We start from the raw sequence: 21,481 nt of genomic DNA, 5'->3' as shown, positions 1-21,481 counted from the left end.
ATCAATAGTCTTCAAACAGCTAAAAATGATATGGAAATAAATATTGCTGAACTTCAGTGCCAAATTACAAAACAATCAGATGAAAATAATAAATATGTTAATGAAATAACTTTAGTAGAAAATGATCTAAAAGAAAAAACATTATTGGTAGGAAATTTAAATGATGAATTGAACCAAGTTAAACTATTAAATGCTGAACTAAAAGAACAAATTAATGAATCACAAAACAGAATGATTAAACTGTCTGATGAAAAAGAAAAAATGATAATTGATATAACATTAATGGAAAACAATCTTAAAGAAAAAACATCATTGGTAAGCAATTTAAAAAATGAATTGAATGAACTTAAAATACAATACAACAAACTTGAAGAACATAACCAGGCTAATAAAGAACAAATTTGTTATAGCTATGATATTGATTCAGAGTTGAGAAACGGTAAAAGAAATATTATAAACGAAATTAATCTTCTTGAACCTGGAAAAATTACTGGTGTTCTTACTGATCATAATTTGTCAAATTTATTGGATATGTTTGTCAGCCTTATAATGACTAAAGAACAACAAATTGTAACTGACTTAGTTAATGACCACAATAAGGTCAAACGACTATATGAAGATCAAATCAAACAGTTCCAAGAAGACATAAAAAAAGGAAAAGAATGGCAAGAACAAGTTGAAAATGATAATGAAAAACTTAGTCTTGAACTTGAAAATCTCAAATCTCAAAAACACAACTTCCCTTGTAGAGAATTAAAAATAAAAGAATTGACAGAAAAAGTTTTGGAAGCAGAGAATTTATCTTTTAATTATCTAAATGAGTTGGAAGAATTAAAGACTCAATTGACTAAAACAAGTGAACGCAATTATCAGACATTGTCCGATGAATTTGAAACATTTAAGACTAGTTCAGAGCTGTCTACACGAGATTTGAAAAATAAACTTGAAAACATAACCAAACAATACAACGAATCATTAATTATGTACAAAGATCAAAAAGATTGTTGTTATAGTCTGGAAGATAAAATAGAAAAAATTCAATCTGAATGTGCTTGTCTAAAATCTGTTATTGACAAAAAAGATGAAGATATTAAAAACTTACTTGATGGATTTCAATTGAAGACAAATGAGTATGAAACATTGATTGAAAAATATAGTTTACAAAAAGAAGAAACGAAAATTCATCATGAAAAGATAATTAATGAACTTGAATTGGATGTAAGTAATATCAAACATCAGATGTATTGTACAGAAAAGTTGCTAAAAGAAATAAAAAAAAATAACCAACAACTACTTGAAGAGAATTCGTTAAATGTATCAAAAATTAAACATATGCAAGAAAATTATACTGTACGAATAGCAGAATTGGAAGGTGGTAGTCAAATAACTAAAAATGATAATATAAAATTGGAAAATCTTGAAAAACAGTTAAAAGTAAAGAATATGGAACTTGAAAGCCTGGAATCAAATTTAAGGGAAAAAACTACAAAACTTAAGGAAACTCAGGAACAATGTTCAAAACTAGCCCATGCCCTCGAAACTCATGTAGTAAAAAATAATGAATTTGAGAAACAATTAGAAAGTTATTCAAAGATAAAAGATGAGGAGATTGAAAATTATCGAATTAAATTGAAAATGAATGAAAATAGTTTAATAGAAGTAAATAATGTAACTGAAAAATTAAGAAAAAAACTTAAGAGTGATGGTACATTATCGACACTGTATGATAATGTCTGTTCATTAATAACCAAATGTGAAAACTTGGAAGAAGAAATTATTGAATTGAAACAGTCTAATGTTGACCTAGACAATGAATGTGAGTCTATGTTAGAAGAAGTGAAGAGCAAAGACGATAAAATAGCAGAACTTTTGAATCAATTGGATGAGCTTAAGCAAAACATTGTATTATTAACAGAAGAGAGAGATTTTTTGAAACGAAAAACTGAACAATTTAAAAACTTCAATGATGATGTCAAAAAATTAAATGAAGAAATATTTGGTTATGAACAAAACATATCTGACCTAAGAAAAGACAAAGGTCAGCTTATTGTACAACATGATAAAGAACTGAAGAAATTGAAAAATGAATTGAATCAAGTTCAAACTAAAAACTTGGAACTATCAAATGAATACAGTAAATTATCCGGTAAGGAAAACTTTAGGCGTTTGTAAAAAATTACAATTATATGGTTTTAATCAATTTTTTTCTTCTTTAACAGAGACTGCTAAAATTTTGGAAAAATCATTGAAGGAAGACATTCAACAATTAAATAGATGTATTGTGGATAAGAATGCAAAAATATCCACATTAGAACTGTTTTATAAAACTAACACTGACGATCTCAAAAAGAAGAATCATGAATTGGAAAATATCTTTAAAAGGGCAAGAGATGAGGTAACATTGTTAAATAAATTATTTTATATACTATCGTATATGAGTGTGAAATTTGTATGTAAAACTGTTATGAGTCCAATAGGTGTCATTAAAAAATATGTTATTTTGACCAGCACCAGTATGTGTATTTAAAATTGATACACACCAAACATAATAAACGTTATTAGATGAACATATTTTTTTTTATTTAACAATATTGATGAAAAGTACGTCATTTGACATACATTTAACATAATTTATATCTTTACAGAATAATGCGTTGCGCAGAGATTTACGCCATTTGAAAGAAATTACAAATGTGACTAGAGTGGACCAATTCACTCAAACTGCTGAAGAACAGAGTTTAGTGAGTAGTGCAATAGTAAGTTAAAACAACTTATTTTATTTATTTTTTACTTTTGAATGATTTATGCAGTATTACTATTTATTCACGTTCATATTACTATATTTTTTTAGGTAGCCGACCACAAAAGCATGATTGAAAAAATTGCTAAATTTGAGAAGGATAGTAAAATGATGAAAATTATGTTACATCATCGTAAAGCTAAAATTGAAGAACTTGAAAAACAACTAAGTGAGCGACATGGTTAAATTTGATTTAAAATCTGTATTGCCTTAACTTTGTAGTTAAATATTTATATTTATAATTTTTATATATTAGTTTGTTTATAAGATATTACAATTCAATGTGCATTTGTATAACTGTTTATTTTAAGTATCCATTGAATTATATTTTGTTCCATATTATATAATATACAACTTGAACTGTAACCCATTTGTTCATTGCTATATTTGATATATAATATGAATAATTTGTATTGCATTTAAAGCAAAAACTTATTTATTTATACATTTTTATTTCTTGAGAGTTGCTTAGACTTAAAATTGAATACATTAATTTTATAATGTTACAACTTTTGATTTTGTGAGATTATAATCCCTATTACTATAATAGGTGAGATGTATGGTCAACAAATAACAAATTATGACACTTGTTAAGTATTTTATAAGTATGCCGGACGTCTGTTGTAAATAAAACACTTTCTATAATTTAAGTTGTTATTAAATCATTTAAAAATAAAAACATTTAACGCTGTATAATACTATAATCATAAAGTATCATGTCTGTAATAATGTAATTTAAAACTAATTTTAAATACTATAATTAAGAGTTGAGCTTATGTGGCTACTTAATTATTACAAAAATTATTTTAGATTGTAAATTTTCTTTTTTATCTTTATAACTTATTTTATAGTATTTTATATTTACGTGTGCAAGCTAAAAATTATAAATATCATGAATGTTAAATTTGTGAGTGAAACTACAAATTTTGATCGAAGTTGAATTTGTTTTACACCTGCGTCCTGCACAATACACATTTAAGATCTTGTGTTTATCAAAAATATTTTACATAAGAATATTTTTTCCCGGATTATAATATATGTCTACCGTGTGTCTGCAAAAACGGGGTACACTATATAATTAAATTACCCAAATTACTCAGTACCCTTAAAATATTTTTGAATTTTGTTTGCGGGACATGATACTAGGCTATTCGATCATCAATCTCCTGCAGACAGAATTTTAAAATATGTGTAGAGTACTTACTGCGTTATACCCGAGTACCCAGTTTTCGTGAATACACAGTAAACATTAATTAATACTACGGTATAGTTCTGTTTTACTAGACACCTTTTTTCAGTTTTTTTTTTATTTTAACGTATCTTATGGGGCCTCAATTTTAGCTGAAAATACCTTAGGTTTAAACAGAATTAAAGTCAGTTAGTTTACGCTGTCCAATTTTGATTCTGAAGACAAATTTGAACTCTACAGAAAATTGTCTATAGATGATAGATCGTACGGAACACTTAGTAAAAATTAAATCTTATATATTATTGAAAACTTTTTATTTCAAATCATAATTAAAATTAAAAACGTAGTGTTTCGTACAATCTATAGACATTTCTAAAATTTTTTCGGCTAAAACGAGATTAGAAATTGCCTAAATGTTTCCCCTTAAATAATAGGTCAATGGCCAATGCTGAAAACGATCGGTTGGTAGTGTAGGGGAGTCAGCATTTGGTGGTCGGAATTAGTTTTGAAGTCATACATAAGCCCGTCGTTAGATATTTTCCGCGCTAAAGCGAACATGTTAATGCCGATACTTATTTAATTTTTCCGCCTTCAAATTCTTTAAAACTATGCCACCCTAAAGCAACGCATGACTTGCTCGTGCCCTGGCGACGGACGTCTTGGTTATACTACAGAGTATAGAACAAGACAATATTAATTGTTATACCTACGACAAGCCGAGGGAAAGATCAGAAATCCCGACCCCACGGTTGCACGATTATAGATTATCTTATCAATACGAGTAAAATGTTGCGATATCATATTATCACATTCACTGAATCACACATCGTCGTCATTTTTTTATAGTTTCATAAATAACAATACTAGTATACAACGCAATCCCTAAGCTCGTTATAAAAAAAATAGTCGTTACTTACAGTTACATCAACGATTTTTGCTATCTTTCTACCGAACGGGTCGTTTGGTCGGATGAAGTATCAAATTATCGATCGCCGTGCCTAAGTGGAAACATGACGTCGTCGCCGTCATGGGAAGGTATAATAATAATATAATATAGATTCTTTAAGTTTCGTTCATAACGTTTAGTTTACGGAAGGTCGTTTATTCGGTGGTCGAACGACGCGGAACACAAACTGAGTATCTGTCCAATTGCACTTTGATGGATTTCATTAATGCAAAAATGCCTATAATGACTTTAGATGTTTTCTATAGAAAATTTCAAGCCCACAGATATAAAAAATTTAAATGAAAAACATTACTTAATTCATCGTTTTTACTTTCTATGTAGACAGAATAAGAAATGTGAAATAGGTTTAAAACTCCTCTTAATACCTGTTCTAAAAAAAATTATTATATATTTTAATCAACTTTACTTTAATCATTAATTTTCTCAGATTTGAGGAAACAAGCCAGAAGGCTGGAAACAGAAATCGACTCAATGTTGGTGTCTTTAAGTAAAATAAGTACTAATAATCCTATGATGTACAGCGATGATGAATCACAGTTGTTGTTGTCTGATGATCGATTTGAAACAGCCACATCTGAAATCGAAGAGCTGCTTTCTAAGGTAAAACTCCCTTTAAACAAATGTACACAATTATTTGTTCATGGGTTTTTAGCTTAATACTGTCAATGAAAAAATGGGCGAATGGAGTTCCAATGGGGAACAATCTACAGTTTCACAAAACGTGCATACCGTACAGCGCCACAGAGACATTTTACAAGATTATACTAAAGAGTTTCAAAAAATACAATCCAATGTTAGAGCTCGAAGGGAAAGGGAAGATTTATTGCACAGTGTTCGACAGGACATTGAGTAAATATATAATATTCTATATGCAATAGTCTGAACAAATTGCTCATTTGGTAATTTTTTTTTCAGTGGTTACAAGAATTCTGGGACAAAAAACAGGCGTATGGATTTATATGTCAAAGAACACGAACATGTGCGGAATTCAGATCGATTAGTATCCGATCAGATTGCAATTGCAATGGAAACCAGAGAACATTTAGTGTCACAACGGCATCATTTTAAACGTTTACAATCTAGACTTCACGATTTGTCAAGTAGATTTCCTGCTCTCAACACCCTTGTCCAAAAAATCAATATGCGTAAAAAACGTGATTCCTTCATAGTTGGAGGAGTTGTTGTTATATGTACTTTTATAATACTCTTGTACACTTTTCATTAGGCAGATTTTCAAATTAGTGATTTATATTATAATCAACCACCAATTAATTGTATAAATGGGAATTAATACGAATTTTGTTTTTAAATAATACAAAGATAAATTTATTTTACTTATATAATATATTTTGTTTAATTATATTTAATTATAATTTATGTTATTTTCAGTTAATAAAAAATTGACATTTAATTTCAGTAGTCTAAAAATCATAGGGCAGAGCCTTGATCTCGCTCTGACATTCATCATATAAATCTGCATAACTTTCATGTTTTCTGATAAGTACCATGACTGCAGATCGTTTAACACCCATTGATGAACCCAAGTCGTCACGTGAAGGCACATAACAGTAAGGTAGATTTTTTGTCTCACATACACCAGGCATATGACTCATGATATCAATTGGTGAAACATCGCCAGCAAAAATTACTAAGCCTGTTTCTTCTCTTCGGACTCTTCGTTGCACTTCTTTCAAACCAACTCTTAAATAAGTCTTTTCTTTATGGGCTATAATAAAAACACACTGTTAGTAAATATTTATAACAAATGCATGCATTATTCAGTAACTAACATGAACTGAACAATCAAAACAATGTATTTATGATAGTTTTACAACTAATTTATTGCATTCAACTATTTAATTTTCACGCGGGTCAGTGGACATTTTGTTGGGTACTCCAGTACTACTCTACTCCACTTAACAAAACTTTAAATGCTTATATGATCAGTTTTAAATAACAATCCACTTATCCAAAAGTGTTGTATACCAAAATACTTCAAATAATATTCTGCTTAGGAATATGAAATAAGAAAATTGGCCAAGTGCGAGTCGGACTCGCCCACGAAGGGTTCCGTACCATAATCAGCTATAAACATGTTGGCAACACTGCTTATATTATATATTATAGGATTTTTAGTATTTGTTGTTATAGCGGCAACAGAAATACATAATTTGTGAACATTTCAACTTTCTAATTTTCATGGTTCATGAGATACAGTCTGGTGACAGACAGCAGAGCCTTAGTAATAGGGTCCCGTTTTACCGTACGGTATGTCCATAGTAGACATTATGAGTTATGATAACACTGGACAAAGTTACCTCTCTTTTCATGCACTGTGATATCTTATATTAAATTATTATACAACTGAAATAAAATATTCGATCAGAGAAGATCGCAGTTAAAACAGTATGCAATTGGGAACGGCCAAAAATAAAATTACATCTTTTCTGTACTATGGTCTGACTTCTATTATTCAGAATTTGGTGGTCAGCCTTAGTTTTAAAGTTATAGCTAATTGAAATGTGTAATAGCGAGTTCCACATTGTGATCACATTGGTGAAGGTCATTTTGATTGATTGTACAAACCAGTTGTTTCCATAAAACATTTTTTTTTGTAGTTTTTTATTTTTACGTACCTAAACTTCAAATAAAATTAAAGCATAAAAAATACATTTAAAATAATGAAAAGAAACTATCCATTTTTAGATTTGGATTTGAGCGATTTGTAATTTGATTTTAAATTGAACTTGAAATTAAAACCCATATAATATTACGTAACTTTTCGTTTGTTTTCGGGAAAGAGGAACCTAATACCTACCTGTTGGTCTCCTAACATAATCATTCGAAAAGTCATGAAAACAATTATTTTTTTTATAAAAGTGATTCAATTATCCAGTACATACTGATTCTAATTTCTAATAAAAGGTCAAGTTAATATTAACTCAATATTAACTTACTATCACCTAAGTCCCCCCCCCCTGGACACGCCACGGTTTGTAACATACAATTTGGTTTTTGGGTTTATCATTTTTGATTCCAATAAACGGTTGATTCTATAAACCAGTGATTACATTAAGCGAAACTCGAAACTCACATACACCCAGTGTAGTTACTCGCTCACTCCAGTAATTAAAATCAAAAACATCATCACGTCTTATGTAAAACCACCTTGGGTGGATCTTGTACTTAAAAACTAATCCAACTGCCAAAATCTGACTTCACCTTCGTTATGATACTTTGTAAGATAAAACAACCGTCGGGGCAGTGCCGGTAAAAATCATAGGTGCAGGCAGTGCACAACACTGGGGCCCACAGCCCTTTAGCGGATAGACGTCAATTTTATTTTTTTAATTTGATTCATAATAATTTTATTATTATCTTGTATTTAATTGTAAAAGCCTGGTCCATCTTACTTAGAATTGTTTATCTGAATATTGGGAAAATTACTAATCCTTGATTTTATTCATCTGTATAAGTCAGATGTGACTTCAGATTTGTAAGTAATATTTATCAATAATATATCGAAAGAGATCGTACTGATGAAATAAATATTGAAAAGATTATTGCTGATTTCGTAAATGCTCGGAAGAAAATGTTTTTTTAATACCTAAATATTATAAAATATGTATCAGGTAGGTACATTATAATATACCAATAGTAATAATTATTTTTATTTCTGATGTTACAAAAAAACTAAAATGTATTATACCTATATATATTTTATTGTAAATGAATTCAATACATCCACAAATACTATCCTATCGAACTAAGGAACTAAGGAGTATAATTTCCCATGATGTGAAGTCAGTCGGACTTTTTTATGTATCTCAAAAAAGAGGGGCCCATATTATGCATTTGTTTGCACCTGGGTCTTTGACTCTCTAGTTACGGCACTGCGTCGGGACTACCTAGTAATGATTAACGATGGATATTTGTTTTATTGTTGATTATTTTAAGTGGTACAAACCTTTCTTAACGAGTTTATAAATCTTTTTGGTAAGCGTCTTAGTGGCCAGAGGCTTGGCGATTTCGTTAAGATATTTGATCCTCGTGGAGTACGAAACTTTTTTGTTGGTCGGATCGGCCAAGCTGGCGACGCTTGTATCTGCAGTCATTTTGAAATTGTGCGTTGGTCTTTGAAGGTGTCTGTGGTTTGTGAGTACAGAATACTAGAATAGTAAATAGTCAAAACTGAATATTGTTTAGTGTTTATTACTATTTACTGTTTAAGGTTATTTGTTTTAATCAATCGGCGGCGCACGTGGGTAAATTGGATAACTCAAGAACCATGAAATGATAACAACGCAAATCACAAATGGCAGGAAATATTATGTTCGAACGACGGGCGTTATGCCACCGTAAAAATAAACGACTTGTTAGTTGTTCCCCGTCAATTATTAAGATAGGACGATTGGTCCCCGCTCCCCCGGGTGATTTAAATCATCAGTCAATTATACAATATTATAAACTTTTCAAATATTTTAAAAAAATTTAAAATGTCAATATAATTATTAATTTTCAATTTTCATCAGTCAAATAAACATAATATAAGTAAATTATACAAGGAGATGCACTAAGCATGCTCACCCCTTTTCTTCTTTAATATTGCAGTTAGAGATTTAAAATCTGATTTTTGGAATTTTTAAATATACCTACTTAAAGATCATACTTTGAAATTCTTGATATTTTGTATACTACTTAAGGAGTGTCCTGTAGAGATACAAACTTCTGTTTTAGAATGAATACTTGACATCAGAATTAAAATTCAGAGTAGTTTTTAAGTTAGCTATTTAATTTTGTGTTTTAAGCAGATAAGATTACAAGAAAGGTAGAAGGGGTTAAAAGGCCCGAGGCTCCACCCCTCCCCTCCATTAATCCATAGGTACTTCATATATTTTATAGAGATAGATTACCTTATTTTTCAGTTTATTAACTGAAGCAAAGAGTACTAAAGGAGCAATAATATACTCAAAAAAGTCAAAACACATTATATTATATTGCTTAATGCTTATTGACAATTAGGAGTAATTGATAGTCATAATTTTTTTCATCTAGTCCCACCCCTTTAATTATTTCTGGATCCGTGCCTAGATCTAAGGTATGGTAATGGGTTCATAAGATATATGGGGGCTTTGGTGATTTGAAAATTTTAGTCATTTATGTTATCAACATTCAACATTAATAATTTGTAAAAATGGCCAAAGTATAATAAATAATAATAAATACTACAGTTGTAATATTACGTTTATTTTATATTTTTGTAAAACCTAAGGACCATTATAGTATTATCCTTAGTACAAACATTTTAATAACTACTCATTATAATTTTGAATTAGATGTATCAACATTTTCTAAAAAAATTATTCACTAAATAATTTACCTTAAAAGGGGGGGAGGGTACATTTCTAAAATCAATACAGAACCGCATACATTTTTTACTAGGTGAATTTAAGAATGAATATATTTAAAAGCTTGGGGTGGGGATTAAATAAAACTAGGGGGCTAAGCCTCCTAGACCCCCCAAATTGCGTTAATGGGAGGGGGTGATTATCATTATATTTAAAAAATCCAAAAAAACTGAGTTTGAATAACTGCATTAATGAAAAAAAAGGATTGAGCCTTGAGCATGCTTGTTGAATCATCCCATATATTATAGATTTTTATTGTGTGCCTAGTTAATATTTTTTATAGATACATTTTTAATTAGAATGAACTAATAATAACTAGGGCCCGGAACTTGATGACCTAAAAATCTTTAAAAATTCACTAAAAAAAATGACTACAAAAATACCAATATATTATTAATTTATTATTAATAACATAGGTTTTTACTTGCTGGCCGTTCTTCAAATAAAAACAATATACACTTAATAGTATTTGACTTTGTTTTGTTGTTGTTAAAGGTGCTAAAAGGAAATGGAATGTGCTTTCAAGAATATGTAAAGCGTGTAATTTATTTCAATATTATTACTTTATTAGGTAATCCAATAATTATGTTTTACAAAATATAGACTTAATATATAGACTTAAGTCTTAATAAATATATTAAAATCAAACTATTAATAAGCATTGAGCAATGATTCGAAGGTGTTTATTGTTAAGTCAACATAACTTCCTCCAAAATGATTCCTAAACAAAAATAATAAATTATGGATAAATATAAATTTATTCATAACATTTAATAATTAATAATATAACTATATATTCATACCAATGATTTAAATAATGAAACAAATGATATAATAACTTTCTATTTTCAAATCCATTAGATTTTGGTATTTTTTTAAAATATGCTTCAAAAAAATCTATAGAAATACCTCCAAATAGTGAAATGGAAGCAATATCATATTCATGATGCCCATAAAATGTAGCTGGATCAAAAATCACTATATAAACACACATTATACTAAAAGTGAAAATATTCATTAAAATAGTGGGTACTATACTCTGACTCACGGGAGAAGATTACCGTTTCATATATGCGTACTGATGGAACCTATCTGTCTGAATATGTATGTATGCGCGGAATTGGATATATTTTAGTCAGGACTTGGTGATCTTTCCTCATAGGCCAGAGTTTAGGTATATATTGGTTACACATTAATATATTTTTAACCTGGTTTTGAATTTGATTGAGCAGTATTTCCTGGCCACAAGTCTCCGTGAAGTAATGATGGCTTAACTTCTATCCCCTCAAAGAATTTTGGAATTATATGTTTCAGTTGAGGCCAATAATTTTCAATAATTTTCTGTTTAAAACAATATTAGTACGGGTATTAATGTAAAAACAATGTATTATATAATTTAATATAAGAAATATTGCCAGTTACTTTTTTTTTCAAGTTGTTTCCAGGATTTGATTGCAGTAACCGTATTTGATACTCCAAACGATTTTCTGTATAGAATGTCTGTAAAGTATTTCTGCATAGTATTAACAGTATTTTAAAACAACTATCAATAAAATATGTATTTTTAATTTTTATACAATCCAATCATCAGTCCATGTATTATTTTGAGGTAAAAATCCACAACACGTTTCAACATGAAATCCAAATTTGTTTATACGTGGTTGAGTCTCTTGTAAATTGAACATATGCATATCTGCTAATTGACTACCTAATTCTGATGAACATTTCTTATTTAAAGAACTCATTTTCCAATAGTCCATCACAATAAAATGATGACCACTATTTGTGCAACCAGTGGCAATTGGATAAGGAGCTGAAATTGTATTTGTACTACATATTGCTTTAAGGCCTTCTAATTCACCATTGAACATCTTATCGGACTGTAATTATTAATACATATAAGTAATATATTGGAAAAATGTAATGTTTTTAAAGTTGAAATCAAGAATATGTAGTAAGAAATTATGGAACTTTTCTACTTTACGGGACACGCTTTTTTTAAAATTTTTTTTGGGGGACTTAGTTATTTTTTGGGTAAAAAAAATGTTGGTGAAATCAGAATATGGCGCACGAAGTTATTTTCAAAGTTTTAACTTCATATAATAACTCCTAAATACCTATAATGCTTAAATTAACATATGTAGAAAAGTTGCGCAGTGGTAGTATCTTTGGCCCATAGACCTGTCTGTCGGTGTTCGATGCCCATCATATGCGCGATGATTCTTTGTATTTTTTTTTTTTTTTGAAAATGAAGATTTTAACAATTGTAATATAGGTTTCAAGAAAATGTTGTACAATTTTTTTTTCTAAAATATGTATTCTACATCCTTTTTTATCTACCTCAGGTGAACTTAGGTTTTCAAAAATATTGTTTTAAAGTATACGTTTATTGCCAGAGTGGCCACTCGCTCGCTCGGACATTAAAATCGAAAATATCCCTCTATTTGCTGTGAAAACACCTCGAGTGAACTTAGGTTAAGATGAAATAATAACAATTATTATTGTGTACCATTGATACAACGTGAATAGTGCAAAAAAACTGTTTACCCGGGTTCGAGTTCGAGTTCGGTTCACTTTTCATGGCAAAGTCATCATACGACCACTGGGCCATGACGGCCCGTTTGGCGACGGGACATTTATGAGTTATTAAACGTATTATGAACTAACTTTGAAGTGTCATAACTTCGAAACTAAGTCTGAGCCCCAAATTCTGACTTCACCATCGTTTTCAGCGTACTTGACTATATAAGTTTCAAAAAAAAAAAATGCAAAAAAAAGGTGTCCCGTAAAGTAGATATAAACCGAAATTATACCCCTGGTTTTGAGTTGTCTTTAACAAACAACAATTTATTCTCTTCTGTTTGATAAACTGAACTATTATTAATACAGCCTTCGTTTATACATATATTCAATTTTGTTATGCTGGTTTTAAGAATATTTTCTAGTTCAATTTCCATATTGATACATTTAAACTTTGTTGGGTGTTAGTAAATAAATATAATATATTAAAAAAAAATGAAGCCACTGAAATCTGAATTAAAACTTGAGATTATAACCACAGATAATAATTACAAAAATACTTTAAAAAATATATTTATATATTGTACGGTAATAAGTATCTGTGATCCATCACGTCGAGTAGCCATTTGTCAACTATAGGGCATAGGCAAACTAATATTTTTAAAATATACTATAAAAAAAAAATAGTATATAGGTATACATATAACATTATTACTGAATATGTGAATCATATTTTATTGTGATCATATCTTGCTCTATGATATTATGATGATATCAATGATATCTATTAGGGTCATCAGCAGCTGATCCATAGAAAAGTTTGTGGATCGTACAGTGTGACCATGGGAAACGAAACATTATATAATGGTGGGTGGGGCTGTCAAAGGACGACGCCATTTTGTCGATCCGTGCTGCGACTTGCAGACCTTAGGCGTGGAGTGTGGGAGGAGGGAATTGACTTCCGAGTTTTGATGTCGCATCATACTCATAGGCCATATATTATAGCTACTCGCAACTCGCAAGTCTTAAGTCTTAAAGATTTTCAATTTCCTGTTTTCCGTCTGTGTCTGCTGACGAATAATTTAAATTTCTTTATTATTTTTCGATCACACGGTTCGTCGTCTATGCTCCGTCTTGTGACTTACGTCGTCTACGCGATGGACTGTCTTATGTAAAAGTCAGTCGATTGATATTTTCATTGTTTCTTTGTTATTTTTTTTAATTTCGTCTGATAAGTGACGGACGGCGGACAATTCAACGTCGAACACCACTTGACATGGAAAGTCTATGCAACTACGCCAGTGACGACGACAACAGTCCGACTAGTCCGAGTCCCCGGAGGGAAGTCGCTGTAAGTTCATTTTTAATTTATAGTCTACTATCCGGTTACACTTACATAATTCATGACGTCGCACTCGATTATTAATAAATAATAATTTTACTCACAAATTTCATGGTCGTATTGTATACCTTAATTGTTACACCTTTAGGCTATAATTAATTAACACCCTAATTACGACTTGAATGGCGATTTACATAATATACTATATACTATATAGGTACGTGTTTAATGTTATCAGCAGCTGATTGCGTCTAATTGGGAAGACTACTAAACATTGAGTATTTAAAATAATATTAATTTATTATTCTTGTTGTTTTTATTACTTACAACCATAAAAGTATTGATATTTTTAGAAATAAAATATAAATAAATCATTAAATAACTAACCAATTCAAATTTATCTATACGTGCCTTAATAAATTTATATCACACCTTCTATTAAATATTTTTAGACTAAACTTACCAGAACTAATGGAATGGAAGCTGATGCAAATTATGAACAAGTTACCATGGATATGAGTGAGGTATGGATAAGTACAACATTAATCTATTCCGATTAATGTTAGTTAAGGACATTTAAATTACCGCTAAGATCATTAGGTAGATGAATTTTTATATTTTTAACATTTAAATTATTGCTTATACTTAACCTATAACGTCGTGAAGAATATTTTTTTTAGATTATAAGTGTGTATGATTTATCATTTAAATCAGGTATTTCTGGACAGACTGGAAATATAATATTTAATGGTCTCTATTAATTTATATACATTTTCTAAATATAATATTATTTTTATTTAGTTCAGAATAAGAACAAATGGTTTAAACTATTTTCTTATTTTTAGTAATTTTTACTACATCCATAAACCATCTAAATTGTAGTACTTTGGTAAATACTTTTCTACTGTTTTTCATAATAAAGTTAGATTATTAAAAGTTTTAAACTTGTTTTCTCATCATAACAACAAACTTATTAAGTACCTAATAGTTGTATTTTCATTTTCATGACAATGATGTTAAAATTTGTTCTGGCTCACAAAAATTAATTAATCAATTAAAAGATTATAGTTACATATCTTAATTTCGTACATTTTAATTCCACTAAATCCTCATTATGATATTTTTGTTTTCATTCTGAAGATTTTATTAAAGAGACCAGCCATTCAGTATGATTACACAAGTCGTCCTGGTTAAATTCATATTACCAAAACTGAAGGTGGGTAAAACATATTTTGATGTAGGCTATACAAAAAAAAAAATTTTAAGTAAGCTAATAATTCAATCTAAAAAAAAGTAAATTCCGGTTAAAACCAATATTAACACGAAATTGTTCTGAAATTATATATAAAATAGTCCACGAGTAGTCAATCGACTGTGGGAGAGTCTCTTGCCACTGATTCTTTGCGCCGCTTGAAGAGGAATATTGAATGCGGCTGATTATCAATACTGTACATTCACATTGGTGAGTAATAACGAAAACAATCAGGTAAACCCTTTCCCGCTAGACGTCATTCTCTGTGAGCTGTGGCCTTGAAGAAGGTATATTTTTTTATTTATCATTAACTGTTAGGTGTTAATTATTAATTTAAAACACCAATATTGACTCTTTTTACTTTTTTTTCAACATTTATTTTATATTTTTAATTACTAAATTATATTTGATAATATCTTATCAATTATATATTTACGTATTTAAACATAATTGACTGATAATAAAACAAGTATGTTTTATATGATATAAAAAAATTGTATTAATTTTTTTTATTTTATTATTAATTTAGTTCTATATTTTCAGCAGGAATCAAACCATAGCTCAACCAAATCACCTCCACTTAAAAGTCAAACTTCACCTTCCAGTTCAGCATCATCCCCTACTTCTGTATCGCAAACTTCGAGATCACGTCATACCAGCAAACATGGAAATCATAGTGATACAAAAACAAATAGTTCCGATGAAGAAAAAAAAAGTCATATCCGTCATCGAAGGTATAGTTTCTTTTTATGCCACACTTGTATATTTTAAAATCAATATATTATTGTTATTATATATATATATATATATTTATCCATACATATAAATTAGAAATAAATCAAGGGATCGTCATAGTAAAAAACATTCTCGTCGGTCAAGGAGTCGCAGTAGCGGTAGAAAACGTTCTCGTCGATCTCGTAGTCATAGTCGTAACAAAAAACGATCGCGTCGCTCACGCAGTCGAAGTGAAAGGTATGTGTTTATTGCTTTACTATAAATAATATATTTATCAAGGGATTAGAACATTAAATGTTAACTATAATTTTATTGTTTCTGGTACAGAAATGGTAAAAGCAGGAGATCGAGTCCTCATTCTAGACATGAAACAAAGAATCACAATAAACACAGTCGGTCTAAAAGTAAAGAAAAGTATACATCATCACATAATTATTTCTTAGAGAAGAAGGCTAACAATAAACGGCAAAGTAATTATTTTTTTAGTTTGATTTCATTTAAATAAAGTAACGCTATATTTTATTAATGATTATTATTTAGTTTTAGATAAATTGGGAATTGAATTGAAAGTTCCCTCAATTGGAAATTCTGTACTACCATCAACCACAGTAGTCACCCCTCAGCTATTGCTACAAAAATCTATGGAAGCACAAGTTGAAAAAGTGAAAGAACAAACAGGCATAGAGTTACCATCTTATTACAATCCAGTAGCTGTAAACCCTAACAAATACGCTGAACAGATTCAAAAACGAAAACTTTTATGGGGAAATAAACAAAACAATGAGGTTGTTAAACAAATTGAAGAGACTAAACCACCTGTAATAACTAATAACAAGACTGCAACCATTTGGCAGTCCACAAAATTTGGGGATCAGGATGGCAAAGTTACTGCCAAGTTCAAAAGGCTAATGGGCATCAAAGATCCGATAGGTAGTCAATTATTACTAACTTTATTTTATAATTTTTTTTTAATAAATAAATTTTTAATATATACCTAGGTGTTGATAATCAAACATCTCAACAAGGACAATCAAAAGACATTATTAAAAAACAAGAAGAAATGTTTAACTCAATGGAAAGTCAATATGAAGTTGCTCGCATGGCAACACATACTCACCGAGGGCTGGGTCTTGGTTTTGGTACATTTCAACAGCGGTAGATCTTATCTTTAAACATTTAAATAAATATTGTACATTGAAACCACACTATTAGTATTTAATTTTAGATTTCTTAATCTGGAATCTTTTGTATATTTTACACTTATCATATTTATGTTTTATTTAAATACATAACGTAATTTTGTTGTTGATATTATATAAGCCTTTTTAAATTCATTATAGTTCCCTATGAGACCATTTGGTTGTTTTTTCATATTGTTCTTCGCTGTAATAGTGTTTCTTGATTATGAGTGCAACATTCTTTGCACCAATACAACTCATTTCCATGGCACTTGCTGCCCACTCTATGGCGTTTATGTGATAAAGCCGATCTGCTATGTGGAAACTTTGTGATTCTGTTGGGACTTTATAATGAGGATACGCTAACCAATCCACAACTTTAACATCACTTACATTTTCAAATAAATGGTCTATTTGATTGTTGGAAAGTGGATGTTGAGAAAATATTTTCCAAACATTTAAACTGGCAGCTTCATTGACTCCTTCAACATTACTGATTGAATTGAAAAATTCATTTTCGTTGTTTGATATGATTGTAATAGGTATAAGGTCATCTGAGATTGGAGAAAATTTAGTTCTTTTCATCTCGCCAACAACCAATGTACTTACTGTTTGGTGGTATTTACCAACTTTATTTAATGCTAATGGCATGTTAGAAAAAGTGATGGGTACTTTCTGATTTTCTGCAAGAGGTGCAGCAAACACAACATAGTCGTAAGTTGCCTTTTTTTTAAAATTAGTTAATAATGTATATGAATCATTGTTTTTAGTTATTTGGACAACATATTCTGGTACTAAATGTGCATTGGACTTTTCAAGAAGTTTTTCTACAACTCTTTTGTTACCTCCTTTTACAGACCATAAAGATCCATCCATTCCAGCCATAGAAACTGATCCTACATTAAAATTATAAACATTACAATATTGCAGGATATTATATCTTACATTTTTATTTTAATATTAAAGGTCTAATAGTTTAGTAATGTGAAATATAAAATTTAAATGTCTATAACAGGTAAATTCAAAAACTTAAATAATGGACTATTCTTTTTAAAGTTAATACCTTATTATAATTTATAGGTAAATTAAATGTCTACTATTTATTTTTTTAGAAATATATTTTAATGTAAAATTATTTAAGATAAATTAATAGACCAAATTAAAAAATTAGTTATTGCGCTAATGCTCACAAATTCTTACCAACAAATTCGTGAACATTGGTATTTTGTCCATAGTTCACTCTAAGAGACGCCTGTACAAGTTCAGTGATTAAAGGCTCAGAAAAATGTTCCTCTTTCAAGTATGCATCTCTCACTGATATATTAAGATAGTTGACAAATGAAGGATCCATTGCTGTTAGTAAGTCATATATTGAATCAAAACTTACACCATTGGTTTGAAGTTCATATATTCTAAAAAGACAATTTTTTTTTTAACATTTATTAGGTTTTTAATATGTTATTTCTAATTTTCTGACCTTTCAAACTTGTCAAGCATACTATTAATAAATTCCTGCAAACGTTTAATGCTGTAACCATACCGCCATAAGATATTCATCAAATTTACCAAATAGTTGTCATTCTCGATAAAATCAAAATCTTTTCCATTGTGCAAACCAAGTCGTTCATTTTTAAATACAGACTTACGTTTTTGAAGTCCTGATTTAAATAAAATTAGTTAAAAACTGAACTTTAAATAATATTTATATTGAATAACTCACCTAAATTTGTTACGAAATTAGACATATATCTGTTCCTCTGGTGTATGACTGATCCACCAGTCTCATATTCATTGCCATCACTCATAATTACTGTGGCCAGTCTTCCACCAACTTGATTGCCCTCATATATATCTAAATTAACTAAATCTTTAAATATTTCTTTTAAAAAATATGCACAAGATGTTCCACCTATGCCACTACCGATTATTGCTGTAAAATAAAAATTATAAAAACTTAAATAAAGCATTCAACTTTTAATTCAATAAGCGACCTACCAATATTTAAATCTGCTTGTTGTGTACATTTTAATAGAGCTAAGAACCAAGTTAACACTACTAGTTCCATGAAGTATTTCATTTTGTTTGCTTTGGCTGAAGTAAAGAGCTACTTAAATTTATAGAATACCATTAAAGAGTGAGTAAATTATTAACAATCATATTTTTTAGAAAGGGAAAATAAATTAAATACTAACATATTTTTGCTAAATGATAACTAAGACAGGGTTTACTTTTTTCGTTAAGTATGAGTATAATTCAATAAAAAAATAGTTTTAATATGATACTATGAGCTGGGCTTTTGAAATTCGAAGTTCGTACTTTGTACTGTATTAAACGATTAAACAATTATTATTATTTATTTAACTTGGTGAATAACTGTGAGCTCGGCCCTCGGCGTTTTCCAATTAAAATTGATAACAACTCTACTTATCAATATGATAACTGTTCGGCCAAGATGTATTGATATAAGATATAGTTCATGATAATATACCTTGTGTTCTGAACGGCCACGGACTATAAGCATAGAACAATATAAGGTACAATAATATCATAGATATATACAACAACTATACATTACATAATATACAACTTGTAGGCTGTAGCTTTTTTTTATTTTTATAAAGTTAGACAAACTTATGAATAATCTTGTAATACATTTTCAAATCTTAGATTTAATAAGAAAAAATTTTATGAATTCTAAACTCAAAATAATTTTTGTGATTTTTCCGTATTTTGTCAAGATTTGAACTATTTAAATGCTTATAAAAAAAAACTGTGACTAATAAGGATTTTTAATATTTTTCAACTGTCATTGTAACGATATAGTATAAGAGCCTTGTATTAAATTTTCAAGCTTTTTTAAACAACAAATAAAGTTTTGACATTCATAGAAAAAAAGGTGGGTAAGTGGATGTCGCTCTGCTGTACAGTAGGTTAGAAGTGGGTCACTGTATAATGGACAGTATTAAATTTGAATTAAATGATATAATATCACTGTATAAGAAAAACGATTCTGAGCGGAGACGGTATATCAGTCTATGTATTAGACATACCTATTATAGGTAGGTATACTTATCTATGGTATTAAAAAAAAATTGACCTATAATAGGTACCTATAATAAATTCCAAATTAATCATATCATAATATCTATTAGGTACTTATAAGTTATAACGCGTTATACATCAACAAAAAACCGTGGTAAAATCATAGATATATAATAGTATACTTTAGAAGTTTCAAGTACCCACGAATAATATTAAACAATACGACAACAAAATAACTAAAATAGTTATCCTAGGTTTTAATATGTAATTTCGTCCCAAATTTGAGCTTAAAATGGCAATAAAAATAAACTGTGCTTATGTATTTTTTGGATTTTTTGGTAACAGAATTAAATACTTGCGTGGAATCTTGTTTGAAATTTTCAATCCTTAGGTATAAAAGTTGAACATTTTATATATTTTTAACTACCAAATAATTATTCAATTTTAAATTTGATAAATGTTGTCAACATTTTATCTTTAAATCCTTATAAAAAAAAATTGTGCCTATGTATTTTTAATATATTTCAACTGCTATTGTAACAATATATAAGGAGCCTTGTATTAATTTTTTACACTTTTGGCCCAACAGATAAAACTTTATTGATATTTATAGAAAAAAAAAAACTAAAAAAATTGAAAACTGACAATGTCCGTAAACAGCTCAAAAAGAGTCAAATTATTTTCAAAATTTTATCGTATATAGAAAATACTAATATAAATATTCAGTAAAGTTTTCAAGTATCTATAGTCATTTGTTTTTTAATTACAACAAAATAAGAAAATCGTTACGTAAGAAATCGAGTAAATATCAAATGTTGTAAAAATATGAATTTCAAACGCTCATAAAAATTTAACTTGACCTGCTTGTAGACATTTTTTTTTAAAAAAAGGTAGACAAACTTATGAGGAATTTTTTATTACATTTTCAAATCTTAGATTTAAAAAGAAAATTTTTCATGAATTTCTAACTAAAAATAATTTGCAAATTTTCGTCATTTTTACGTATTTAATAAATAATTGAATCTCAGATGCTTAAAAAAAAATTGTG

At 29.0% G+C, this 21,481-nt stretch overlaps 6 protein-coding genes across 14 annotated transcripts; 3 read left to right on the top strand and 3 right to left on the bottom strand.

The window, feature by feature from the left end:
* The first annotated feature begins 6 nt into the window (after positions 1-6).
* On the top strand, positions 7-3,724 carry LOC100570083 (putative leucine-rich repeat-containing protein DDB_G0290503). 2 transcript variants are annotated; one of them, XM_003248488.2, is made up of 4 exons: positions 7-2,146; positions 2,220-2,395; positions 2,646-2,741; positions 2,852-3,724. In XM_003248488.2, the coding sequence occupies exons 1-4, from the start codon at positions 31-33 to the stop codon at positions 2,984-2,986; spliced, it is 2,523 nt and encodes an 840-aa protein (XP_003248536.1). In that variant the 5' UTR covers positions 7-30; the 3' UTR covers positions 2,987-3,724. The 2 variants fall into 2 exon arrangements, with proteins under 2 accessions (XP_003248536.1, XP_008189227.1); XM_008191005.1 differs by having other exon boundaries at positions 2,646-2,756.
* A 1,088-nt stretch (positions 3,725-4,812) lies between these two features.
* LOC100162488 (Golgi SNAP receptor complex member 1) lies at positions 4,813-6,372 on the top strand. The gene is made up of 4 exons (XM_001949047.5): positions 4,813-5,024; positions 5,384-5,556; positions 5,609-5,805; positions 5,872-6,372. The coding sequence occupies exons 1-4, from the start codon at positions 5,000-5,002 to the stop codon at positions 6,179-6,181; spliced, it is 705 nt and encodes a 234-aa protein (XP_001949082.2). The 5' UTR covers positions 4,813-4,999; the 3' UTR covers positions 6,182-6,372.
* LOC100159774 (H/ACA ribonucleoprotein complex subunit 2-like) lies at positions 6,254-9,155 on the bottom strand. Its single transcript, NM_001161940.2, has 2 exons — positions 8,924-9,155; positions 6,254-6,682 (listed from the first exon to the last, which is right to left on the bottom strand). Exons 1-2 carry the CDS (start codon positions 9,069-9,071, stop codon positions 6,378-6,380), a joined length of 453 nt encoding a protein of 150 aa, NP_001155412.1. The 5' UTR covers positions 9,072-9,155; the 3' UTR covers positions 6,254-6,377.
* Positions 9,156-10,908: 1,753 nt separating this feature from the next.
* Positions 10,909-13,609, bottom strand: LOC100168663 (ketosamine-3-kinase). Of its 3 annotated transcripts, none has more exons than XM_008191006.3 (6): positions 13,178-13,609; positions 11,942-12,244; positions 11,787-11,864; positions 11,573-11,705; positions 11,168-11,327; positions 10,909-11,085 (listed from the first exon to the last, which is right to left on the bottom strand). In XM_008191006.3, the coding sequence occupies exons 1-6, from the start codon at positions 13,319-13,321 to the stop codon at positions 11,016-11,018; spliced, it is 888 nt and encodes a 295-aa protein (XP_008189228.1). In that variant the 5' UTR covers positions 13,322-13,609; the 3' UTR covers positions 10,909-11,015. The 3 variants fall into 3 exon arrangements, with proteins under 3 accessions (XP_008189228.1, XP_001951705.1, XP_008189230.1); XM_001951670.5 differs by having other exon boundaries at positions 11,168-11,342; positions 13,178-13,602; XM_008191008.3 differs by having other exon boundaries at positions 11,274-11,342; positions 13,178-13,601.
* A 220-nt stretch (positions 13,610-13,829) lies between these two features.
* Positions 13,830-17,568, top strand: LOC100166599 (arginine/serine-rich coiled-coil protein 2). Of its 4 annotated transcripts, none has more exons than XM_016809230.2 (8): positions 13,831-14,235; positions 14,444-14,504; positions 14,679-14,750; positions 16,025-16,212; positions 16,310-16,450; positions 16,541-16,683; positions 16,754-17,143; positions 17,212-17,568. In XM_016809230.2, the coding sequence occupies exons 3-8, from the start codon at positions 14,703-14,705 to the stop codon at positions 17,370-17,372; spliced, it is 1,071 nt and encodes a 356-aa protein (XP_016664719.1). In that variant the 5' UTR covers positions 13,831-14,235; positions 14,444-14,504; positions 14,679-14,702; the 3' UTR covers positions 17,373-17,568. The 4 variants fall into 4 exon arrangements, with proteins under 4 accessions (XP_001951783.1, XP_008189232.1, XP_016664719.1 ...); XM_016809229.2 differs by having other exon boundaries at positions 16,022-16,212; XM_001951748.5 differs by lacking the exon at positions 14,444-14,504 and having other exon boundaries at positions 13,830-14,235.
* On the bottom strand, positions 17,420-19,804 carry LOC100160471 (prenylcysteine oxidase 1). 3 transcript variants are annotated; one of them, XM_008191009.3, is made up of 6 exons: positions 19,584-19,804; positions 19,387-19,498; positions 19,112-19,321; positions 18,869-19,049; positions 18,592-18,803; positions 17,420-18,287 (listed from the first exon to the last, which is right to left on the bottom strand). In XM_008191009.3, the coding sequence occupies exons 2-6, from the start codon at positions 19,466-19,468 to the stop codon at positions 17,548-17,550; spliced, it is 1,425 nt and encodes a 474-aa protein (XP_008189231.1). In that variant the 5' UTR covers positions 19,469-19,498; positions 19,584-19,804; the 3' UTR covers positions 17,420-17,547. The 3 variants fall into 3 exon arrangements, with proteins under 3 accessions (XP_008189231.1, XP_016664717.1, XP_029344231.1); XM_016809228.2 differs by having other exon boundaries at positions 19,387-19,495; XM_029488371.1 differs by having other exon boundaries at positions 19,387-19,804.
* Between the last annotated feature and the right edge of the window lie 1,677 nt (positions 19,805-21,481).

Source organism: Acyrthosiphon pisum, chromosome A1 (genome assembly GCF_005508785.2).
Source record: "Acyrthosiphon pisum isolate AL4f chromosome A1, pea_aphid_22Mar2018_4r6ur, whole genome shotgun sequence".
Taxonomy (NCBI): domain Eukaryota; kingdom Metazoa; phylum Arthropoda; class Insecta; order Hemiptera; family Aphididae; genus Acyrthosiphon; species Acyrthosiphon pisum.
The sequence above is the reverse complement of the archived record's forward strand: the minus strand, read 5'-3'. Positions and strand labels throughout refer to the sequence as shown.

Excerpts from the sequence above, each read along its gene's own strand:
- LOC100162488 (XM_001949047.5), top strand. The coding sequence starts at position 5,000 with ATGACGTCGTCGCCGTCATGGGAAG. Across the intron at positions 5,025-5,383 it reads GTCGTCGCCGTCATGGGAAG|ATTTGAGGAAACAAGCCAGA; the intron begins GTATAATAATAA and ends TAATTTTCTCAG. Across the intron at positions 5,557-5,608 it reads TCGAAGAGCTGCTTTCTAAG|CTTAATACTGTCAATGAAAA; the intron begins GTAAAACTCCCT and ends ATGGGTTTTTAG.
- LOC100160471 (XM_029488371.1), bottom strand. The coding sequence starts at position 19,468 with ATGAAATACTTCATGGAACTAGTAGTGTTAACTTGGTTCTTAGCTCTA. Across the intron at positions 19,322-19,386 it reads ACAAGCAGATTTAAATATTG|CAATAATCGGTAGTGGCATA; the intron begins GTAGGTCGCTTA and ends TTTATTTTACAG. Across the intron at positions 19,050-19,111 it reads TAATTTCGTAACAAATTTAG|GACTTCAAAAACGTAAGTCT; the intron begins GTGAGTTATTCA and ends TATTTAAATCAG.
- LOC100159774 (NM_001161940.2), bottom strand. The coding sequence starts at position 9,071 with ATGACTGCAGATACAAGCGTCGCCAGCTTGGCCGATCCGACCAACAAA. Across the intron at positions 6,683-8,923 it reads TTATAAACTCGTTAAGAAAG|CCCATAAAGAAAAGACTTAT; the intron begins GTTTGTACCACT and ends TTTTTATTATAG.
- LOC100166599 (XM_008191010.3), top strand. The coding sequence starts at position 14,161 with ATGGAAAGTCTATGCAACTACGCCAGTGACGACGACAACAGTCCGACT. Across the intron at positions 14,751-16,021 it reads TTACCATGGATATGAGTGAG|CAGGAATCAAACCATAGCTC; the intron begins GTATGGATAAGT and ends CTATATTTTCAG. Across the intron at positions 16,213-16,309 it reads AGTCATATCCGTCATCGAAG|AAATAAATCAAGGGATCGTC; the intron begins GTATAGTTTCTT and ends CATATAAATTAG.
- LOC100168663 (XM_001951670.5), bottom strand. The coding sequence starts at position 13,321 with ATGGAAATTGAACTAGAAAATATTCTTAAAACCAGCATAACAAAATTG. Across the intron at positions 11,865-11,941 it reads CATGGACTGATGATTGGATT|ACATTCTATACAGAAAATCG; the intron begins GTATAAAAATTA and ends AATACTTTACAG. Across the intron at positions 11,343-11,572 it reads TCAATCAAATTCAAAACCAG|TGATTTTTGATCCAGCTACA; the intron begins GTTAAAAATATA and ends GTGTTTATATAG.
- LOC100570083 (XM_008191005.1), top strand. The coding sequence starts at position 31 with ATGGAAATAAATATTGCTGAACTTCAGTGCCAAATTACAAAACAATCA. Across the intron at positions 2,147-2,219 it reads TGAATACAGTAAATTATCCG|AGACTGCTAAAATTTTGGAA; the intron begins GTAAGGAAAACT and ends CTTCTTTAACAG. Across the intron at positions 2,757-2,851 it reads GTTTAGTGAGTAGTGCAATA|GTAGCCGACCACAAAAGCAT; the intron begins GTAAGTTAAAAC and ends ATATTTTTTTAG.